The following is an 8,116-nucleotide window of genomic DNA, read 5'->3' on the forward strand; positions in this document are numbered from 1 at the left end:
GAGTGCTGGTGATTTGGAATTAGGTGATTTGTTATTAAGTGATTTAGAATTAACAGCTGAAGGCCCCGCATTTATTGATCTCTAAGGTCCCTTCCAACCTGACTGATACTATGAGACTATGATGATATTGCCAGGGATCAGCGTAAAACTGAACTAAGCAAAGGGAAACGTGTCCCCTCGTGTTCTAAACGTATCCCAGCTGCGGGAACAGAAACAATTGGGCTGAATATATCATCAGCTCATCTCAGAGCACTGAACAGCATGTGAAATACGCTGTTGGGCACACAGGTTATCAAACCTTACGAGAGGTACTTAATCCTAAACAGCAGATAGGAAAAGAAAGGTTAAAACAGAAACACCGCCGAGTCGAGCACTGCTCTATATCCCCACAGCCAAAGAGCTGCTTTAGAAGGGCCCAGTGATCGCCATCACACCGGGGCCGTTTAATAACCTCAGATGTGTCGGTACGGTCTGAACGCGGCCCCCACAGCCACAGGCCCAGCCGCCCCATAGGCCCCACCGCCCTATAGGCCCTATAGGCCCCATAGGCCCCGCGGCCTCCTTCCCTTCCCATCCCTCCCCGCCGCCATTTTCTTCACGTCCGTTCCACAGGAGCCTGCGCAGGGTGGAGGCGGGGGCACGGCGGCGGAGCTCTGCCCCAAACACACGCCGTCGGGTGGCTTTACACCGTGTATTCCCCCACCAGGCCGTGCCCGCCGCTCCGCCGTCCCGCCGGGGCCTGCACTTACGCGGAAGAACCCCGCGTCCATCTTGGCTCCTCCGCCTCCTCCTGGTCGCAGCGCGCTGCCTTCCCGGCGTGCACCGCGCGGCCCCTCGCACGCTCGCCGCGCTGAGGGAGGATGAGCGCAGTGCGCATGCGCGCGGCCTGACGCGATGAGGGGCGGAGGGGGCGGGACGAAGCGCTCCTCAAAGGCACATCCCCGCCTTCTGATTGGTTAAGCTGGTTGGAGGCGGCCAATCGCAAAGCGCGGCGTTACTCCGCGCGACGTCGCGTTGACGGTTGATCGTCTCGCGAGATGTGAGGCTCGGGAGCGTTGGCGCCTCCTCAGAGCGGCGCTGTGAGGAGAGTGGGGGGGGGGGCGGGAGGTCGGTGAGCAGCGCAGTGTTTAATCATGTATAAAACTGAGTTTTAACGAATCAAACTGACAAGCAATGGCAGCACTAGGAACAGCCATGGAGCTGGATGAGGAAAGCCGTGGGCTCTCTCTGCTGATCCCTTCTTCCAGCTCCCAAGGAGTTCAGATACCCCACAGTTATTTCATAATACAGATTGGGGCCCTCTAATGGTGGCAGATTGCAGCTACCATCCCATAATCACACATAATCCACACAACAAAACACCCCGTGATGCTCCATCCATCCCAGTGAGCGATAACACACTGCTTCAAAGCAGATCCGCCTCACACAGCTCTATAACCCTGTTTAAAACAGGCTTTACTTCATCATCCTCCTCATCCTCACTACCAGCCCCATCCACCAGCTGTGTGGGGATGATTTCCATTGCAAGCTGTGGACAATGAGCCCCAGAGCATCCACACAATGCTGCTGTGTGCTCACACAGCCCTGGGAATCCCTTTGGGTGCATTGCTTTACACCCACAGTCATCGCACTTGGAAAACATTGCTGCATTCGGCGACTTTCTCTGACAAAAAGCAAGAATTTGGTCAGTTAATATCCCAACCCTGGTCTGCAGTGGATGAACAAATGGAAGAAAAGCAGTGCAAAATGCCTTGCTTGCTTTGTGCTGCCTGCTCATGTTTACTTCAAAGAACGACTCAGATTTCAAGATAAAGCACTGCAATGGCAGTAATCAGAATCACAGAATGACCCGGGTTGGAAGGGACCTCAAGGATCATGGAGTTCCAACTCCCCTGCCTGGCAGGGCCACCAAACATACACATTTACTAGATCTGGTTGCCCAGGAGACCCCATAGATCCCCATAGAGACCCCACAGATCCCCATAGAGACCCCATAGATCAGGTTGCCCAGGGCCCCGTCCAACCTGGCCTTGAACACCTCCAAGGACGGGGCATCCACAACCTCCCTGGGCAGCCTGTTCCAGGGCCTGACCACTCTCCTAGTGAAGAACTTCCCCCTAACATCCAACCTAAATCTTCCCTCTTTTAACTTAAAACCATTTCCCAGTTTTGAACTGTAATGAACCCAGAAAAAGCAGTGAACCCAGAGTGATTGTGGCAGACATTCAGTTCATTGGGAAACCAGCAGGTTGCTGTTATTACAAATAACTCAATATACATGGGTTAAAATTCATCCTTTTCTGCCTACAGCCACACAAATGTGGTATCAGGAACTAAATATGGTTCTACTATCTGCCGTGCATAGAACAGACTACAAACCTGCTTCACTGTAAACCTTAACAGCACAACCTGAGCTGCACGTCTAGTTTTCCCTTCTATTCATCACAGGATAGAAAAAGCTTAAGTCTCCGAGCAAGCAAAAGCTCTGCAAAATCAACGTGCGTGGCTTCTCCAAAGGAATAATTCGGCTTCTTTGGCCTTCCCACACCCGAAGCTCTGCAGGATGGCTGCTTGCTTTGCATCCCTTCACCGCTTGATTCTCATCACACAGCAGACCTTCCAGTTTTCCTCCCAAAGTGAGAAAACAGGATGAATTATGATACAAAATCAGAGCTGATGGCCATTCCAAACGCAGCCCCACCTTCCAGAGCAGTCCAGCTCTTCTCTCTCAAAGGGAAGAATGCATTTGCAGTTATCTGCTCTGCACATGGATAGGTATGAAAGTCACTGTGGAGTGCTGGGTGACGCTGCTGCTGTTGTGCCCAATAGGAGGAGGCGCTGCTGCTTTGCTGCCTTTAGGCTCCAGCTCCCTCTTCCCTCTCATGTGCCTGTCAATGAAGAAATGAGACGTTTAGCAGCGCTGAGGTTTGCGGTGCTTTCTCATGTGATAAGAATTGGGAAGATTCCCACAGAAATGGGTTAAATTGAGAAGTTAGCATCAAGCAGGACTTCATCCCAAGGGCTACATTGAGAAGTTAGCATCGAGCAGGACTTCATTCCAAAGGCAGAAGACGGCAGGTCAGTGCTCCTATAACACATCCACAGCTCAGTGCTTTCAGATGGAGCCACATACCTGTTATATGCCTTCAGTATGAGCAGCACCACTGTAAAAACAACAATAACTCCCACTACGATGGCAGCAACGATCGCTCCAGAACCTAAGAGGGAAACAGAAAGATAAACAAGGCCTTGTTTTAATGAAGTTATCCTTTACTCTGTTGTATCTACTTCAAGATTCAAGGTATGGCAGTCGTGGTATAGCCAGAAAACAAGAGAACAAGCCCATCTTACTTTGATACAGACTCAGTCCTTGAGACCTGGTGGTTCCATCCACTGACAGCTGTGTGCTGCTCAGCGGGGCCGCCGTCGTCATCTTTAATAGGCTGCAGAGGGAAAAAGAGCAATGATTTCATTGAATCAGCACTGAGTTGGGCCACTTAATTGCTGTTAATTAGCAGCTGCCTCTTATTGATTCCTCATTGAAACCAATGGGACGTTTTGCTGTACTGAAGCCACCTGCTTTACAATAGACACACACACAGCAATGTGTGACTGTGTTGGGACTCCAGGCTGCTCACTGCAGGTTCTTTAATCCATAACAGGAGGAAGGGGCTGAACGAGGAGCACCCAGCCCTGGATCTTCAAGGTAGGGAGTGCACGGTTCCAGTGCATGGAGGGCAATGGGGCTTTCATTGCAGCTCTGCATACAGCCACACACCATAGCGGTGTCCTTCCCCCCCGGGTGACATTTTCCGGCCCTTTTTAGTGTCTTTTCCTCGCTGTCCCCTCCGTTCCCACCCCGCCCCACGTACCGTACGAGCGCCTGCACTACCGGATTGCGTTCAACAGACGGCAGCAAGGAGTGCCGCCGGGATACACTGCGCATGCATGGCTCCTTGTGTCGTGGGGCGCATGCGTGTTACTTCCTGGAGGACACGGGGAAATGGTTTTAAGTTAAAAGAGGGAAGATTTAGATTGGATGTTAGGGGGAAGTTCTTCACTAGGAGAGTGGTGAGGCCCTGGAACAGGCTGCACAGGGAGGTTGTGGATGCCCCGTCCTTGGAGGTGTTCAACGCCAGGTTGGACGGGGCCATGGGCAACCTGATCTATGGGGTCTGTGGGGTCTCCTGGGCAACCTGATCTAGTAAATGTGTATGTTTGGTGGCCCTGCCAGGCAGGGGGGTTGGAACTACATGATCCTTGAGGTCCCTTCCAACCCGGGTCATTCTATGATTCTGTGACTAATCACAATAGATTGGTGGCACAGGGAGGTTAAAACAAATAGACTCCACTTCCGCGTTTGCCCGCATGGTGAGCTGCCATAGGGACAGGCAGCATTAAGCACATCATCAATTCGACCGTTCTTTGCATAGAAAGGCAAAAGGTGCTGCTCCTTTTTCACACCAAGGTAATACAACAGGCTCTGCAGTGCATCCCACTGACCTCCCTAGGCCATCCAATACACTCTAGGACACACTAAAGGATTCCCAAAGCTTGTCTGTGTCTCCTAGTGCATCCTATGGGCTCCCATGGGTGCCTCTGGGGCACACAATACTCCCACAACCACTCAGTGTGCTCTAGGGTGTCTTAGAGGCTTTGCAGTGCACTCCACTCCAGTCTATGTATACCCCAGGCCACACCAGTCTGCTCCCAGAGCTCTCTGACAACTGTAGGGCACTCTGAGATGCTACTCCTGTGTTTCTGAACACACACAGTACCATGTAGAGAAGCAGACAGAGGCTAACAGACAGACAGCACAAGACAGTTGTATGTTGTGAAAGATATTTTACTATTATAACAAAAATAAGTTACATACAGTAATGGATAAGTCTTAGCAGTAAAACTTATAAGAAATGGTATGCCTGGAGTTATGTATCTAAAGGGATGATGAGGTGAGAATGAACTGTAGGACTCACTGGCATCACACATTGATGCAATGAGGGCAGCCATCACCCAGCCCTGCACTCAGCTGCCCCTCCAACTCACTCTGGTTTTGCTGCACATCTCTCCTATGCTGGAAGCTCCACGCCTGGATATCACACTCTGAATATTTCCTATCCAGGCCTTCCTGAAAGCTCTTCTTGGGAACGTTCTTCCTCACTGAGCATCTGAATGGGAGCTCTGGGATCGTCCATCAGAGGCCCACAGCACTGTGACTGCTGCACCACTGCAGCTCTCCCACCTGAGGGAGCTCCCAACCCACAGAGCAGCCACCGTGAGGTTATGCAGCCACTGCTTCTTCAGGATTGGAGACACTCAGGTCTGTATTCCATTTAAACCTAACAAAGGAAGAAATAATTCATTTTGAATGCAGCGCAGTGACAGTGTGCAGCGACTTCAGCTGATGCTGGAGCCTGGCCCTCAGCCCCATATCCGCAGGATTCATCCAGCAGTCTCCAAAGAAAGGTGTCATCACTGACCAGGCTGTGCTCCAAGCAACCCCACAGAACAGCTCATCCTACATGAGCTCTGCCCTACAAATGAGGCCACTCAATTACAGCCCTTTAATGAAGTCTCTAATTCCCACCTTCAAACCCCATTCCTGCTGCCCTTTGTCAACAAGCACTGACAAGAACTCGCTCCAACCCCCTGAAATGCTGGTCCATTACTCACAAGGGACACTGAGAAGCTCCGCTTCAGTTTCTCCATGATTTCAGCCTTCAGCAAAGCAAACCAACATCCCCCACAGGGTCTCAGAAGCTCTCAGCCTCTTCCACTAATAATGCAGCTCCTGAAAAAGACAAGAGCCCCAGGTAGGCATCACCAGCTCAACAGCCAGTGGGCATTAAGAATCAAGGCCTAAAGAAGCAGCAGAGCACAAACCCCCACTGCATGGCTCTGCTTTGCTGCCATCCCCAGTGCAGCAAAGCAAACACTGTCTTCAAACTGGCCCCGCTCAGAGCAGGGCTGTGCCAGCAGAGAGGCCAAGGCCAGTCAGAATGTTACTTTTCCTCCTGTTTCGACCACAAGATCGGTATTCAGATCTGATGGGAAAGGGATCTGGAGGGACAAGAGCTCTAACAAAGGCACACGCTCTCACCTTGGGTCCATCAGCAGGGAAGCAGTGAGCTCCAAACAGCGAGAAACTCTGGAAAACAATGCAAAAACACCCTTAAAATCAGCAACAGGCTTCAGACATCATCAACACAACCAACCCCCAAACCACCACAGCCCTCACAGGAGGGGGAGCAACACCCCGGCTAGAAGCTGCCAAACATATAGGAGGGGTGAGTGACAGCAACAGGCAGAAGAAGCCGAGCAGTCAAAGACCTTCCTGTTGCTCTTGCATGTTGTTGGAGACCTGCAGCTACGTCAGAGCCACAGCTCTTGGATTAACATGCAGCTGGGTTTGGCCAAGGGCTGTTATAACCAGAGAAGCCATACATACAAAGCAGCAGATGTGACAGAAGCCGAGCAGTCTGCTGGCTTTAGATTGCATCTGACTCGCAGTTCTGAGCCATGGGATGCTCAGCAAACCTCTCTGCCCCTACAGGCACAATAGAGGGTGCAGCGAGGGGAAGCAGGCATCTAACTGAGCTGAGATCCTATTGCAGCTGTGAGGACCCCCAGCAGCACTCACCTGCCCAGCACTGCAACCTGCACAGGGTGATGCCTTGAGCAGCATCTCCACATCGCTCCTAAGGGAGAAAAACACTTAAAGGCCCAGTAACACCGTGCTGTGCCCACCCACCCACCACCCCCCATCCAGTAACAGTGTGCTGTGCCCACCCGCCACCACCACCCCCCATCCAAACGAGGGCCCCAGCAGCACCGCTTTGTTACCCCCGATATCACAGAGCACTGCAGAGCATCGCAGCCCGGCCCCTGTACTTTCCCGATGTGTTGCTGTGCAGTCACATAGAACCCAACTGCGCAGCGACCGTCAAGGGAAACGCGTGGCTCTCGGCTCCTTTTTGACTGCGGCTGTCACAGCGCAGGGCAGCCGCAGCTTCGATAGGGCCGGGCGGGTCCAATGGGCCCATAACCCCCACCACACCCCGGGCAGGCGCTCACCCACGGCGGCCTGGGCTCCATCGGTGGGGCTGAAAGGCCTCGACATGGGGTGGATGGCGGCGGATGGTCCAGGCAGCAAACAGATCCAGCCACCAGCCGCCATAGCAAAGAGAAAGGGGCCGGCCTGCAGTGGGGTTTTATAGGGCGGTGGTGCGCACGCTGATTGGCTTAATTGAGGATGCTGCTGCCCCGTGCGGTCGGTGCTTGTAACTCACAGCGGTATTTCTCCTTTAGAGCCTGTCTAGGAGCAGCGCTGGGTGGAGTACGAGGCTGCTGGTTGGGCTGTCGTGATGCTGAACGGTCACCAGGCGGGAGAAGAGACCGTGGGATAGAAGACTGCAGACCTCATACATCACTGCTTGAGATAGGAGCGTCTGTGTTAGTTGTCTCGCGTAACTGATGAATGTGTGCGCTCTGAGTTCGCTGTAACCACAAAAAGCCCCACAGATGATGATGTGCTTATGGGAGATCATCTTTAAATGCCCAAAGGTCAAGGTGAAATCCAGCTGCTGCTCAGCACGTTCAGCCCAGTGCAGCCCAATTGAGACAACACACAGAGATCCAAAGCAGAGCAACACAAAGTCACCATGTGCTGCAGTGCTGGGCTGCGGGGTCAGCAGGATGGAAGCTCCCCATGTCTGGCTCCCAGCCCTACACCAGCCCTGATCCCCTCCTGTGTGCACACAGCTGTCCTAGAAGCTTGGGGATGCCATAATGATGGATCAGACCAATTGTTCCCAATGTTCTGACACAGATCTAAAAGAAGACAGAGAAAATCTTGCCCAAAGGCTCCTGCCTACAAGGGGAGCTGCTCTGCAATTACCTTAAGTGTGGCTTCCCTTCATTCCCCACCTCCTGCAAGCACTGGGCTGTGTCAGCAGTGTGTAACACAGCTTCTGTGGGCATGGTTTATCTGTGCATTAGGGGACACTGAACAGGACAGCAGTGCTGGGCAGCCTTTCTACAGCTGCACAGATTTCTATTGATAAAGTAAGTGTGTCTTTAAGCAGGAGGGCTGTATTATAAGAGCTGAAATCTGGGG

The 8,116-nt window shown here is 52.4% G+C and overlaps 2 protein-coding genes, 1 long non-coding RNA gene and 4 other non-coding genes across 19 annotated transcripts in view; all 7 read right to left on the minus strand.

The window, feature by feature from the left end:
- Positions 1-814, minus strand: part of SRRM1 (serine and arginine repetitive matrix 1) — a 15,028-nt gene extending 14,214 nt beyond the window's left edge. For all 11 annotated transcript variants that reach the window (XR_014935297.1, XR_014935295.1, XR_014935296.1 and 8 more), the window contains exon 1: positions 750-814. Coding sequence is in view for 6 of the 11 variants with exons in the window: in XM_085518420.1 (XP_085374546.1) it covers positions 750-770 (21 nt within the window). In the remaining 5 variants the exon portion in view is untranslated. The remainder of the gene's footprint in view (positions 1-749) is intronic.
- A 1,395-nt stretch (positions 815-2,209) lies between these two features.
- On the minus strand, positions 2,210-3,900 carry NCMAP (non-compact myelin associated protein). 3 transcript variants are annotated; one of them, XM_015883776.2, is made up of 4 exons: positions 3,873-3,900; positions 3,352-3,443; positions 3,134-3,218; positions 2,210-2,888 (listed from the first exon to the last, which is right to left on the minus strand). In XM_015883776.2, exons 2-4 carry the CDS (start codon positions 3,431-3,433, stop codon positions 2,753-2,755), a joined length of 303 nt encoding a protein of 100 aa, XP_015739262.2. In that variant the 5' UTR covers positions 3,434-3,443; positions 3,873-3,900; the 3' UTR covers positions 2,210-2,752. The 3 variants fall into 3 exon arrangements, with proteins under 3 accessions (XP_015739262.2, XP_085374549.1, XP_085374548.1); XM_085518423.1 differs by having other exon boundaries at positions 3,779-3,900; XM_085518422.1 differs by lacking the exon at positions 3,873-3,900 and adding an exon at positions 3,604-3,731.
- Positions 3,901-4,828: 928 nt separating this feature from the next.
- LOC146758132 (uncharacterized) lies at positions 4,829-7,186 on the minus strand. Its single transcript, XR_014935301.1, has 5 exons — positions 7,075-7,186; positions 6,641-6,698; positions 6,101-6,148; positions 5,674-5,791; positions 4,829-5,339 (listed from the first exon to the last, which is right to left on the minus strand). It is a non-coding gene; the product is annotated as an uncharacterized LOC146758132 (long non-coding RNA).
- On the minus strand, positions 5,413-5,484 carry LOC116654361 (small nucleolar RNA SNORD99). Its single transcript, XR_004309557.1, has one exon. It is a non-coding gene; the product is annotated as a small nucleolar RNA SNORD99 (small nucleolar RNA).
- Positions 5,935-6,069, minus strand: LOC116654356 (small nucleolar RNA SNORA61). The gene has a single exon (XR_004309552.2). It is a non-coding gene; the product is annotated as a small nucleolar RNA SNORA61 (small nucleolar RNA).
- On the minus strand, positions 6,275-6,403 carry LOC116654355 (small nucleolar RNA SNORA44). The gene has a single exon (XR_004309551.1). It is a non-coding gene; the product is annotated as a small nucleolar RNA SNORA44 (small nucleolar RNA).
- LOC116654365 (small nucleolar RNA SNORA16B/SNORA16A family) lies at positions 6,884-7,026 on the minus strand. Its single transcript, XR_004309561.1, has one exon. It is a non-coding gene; the product is annotated as a small nucleolar RNA SNORA16B/SNORA16A family (small nucleolar RNA).
- Positions 7,187-8,116: the final 930 nt, after the last annotated feature.

This window comes from Coturnix japonica, chromosome 17, assembly GCF_054131305.1.
Source record: "Coturnix japonica strain WE chromosome 17, WE-NBRP24, whole genome shotgun sequence".
Taxonomy (NCBI): Eukaryota; Metazoa; Chordata; class Aves; order Galliformes; family Phasianidae; genus Coturnix; species Coturnix japonica.

What these genes read in the sequence shown, in the direction of transcription:
- NCMAP (XM_015883776.2), bottom strand. Translation starts at nt 3,433, where the DNA reads ATGACGACGGCGGCCCCGCTGAGCAGCACACAGCTGTCAGTGGATGGA. An exon ending in AGGACTGAGTCTGTATCAAA is followed by an intron (nt 3,219 to 3,351) that starts GTAAGATGGGCT and finishes TTTCCCTCTTAG; the next exon opens with GTTCTGGAGCGATCGTTGCT. An exon ending in ATACTGAAGGCATATAACAG is followed by an intron (nt 2,889 to 3,133) that starts GTATGTGGCTCC and finishes CTTCATTGACAG; the next exon opens with GCACATGAGAGGGAAGAGGG.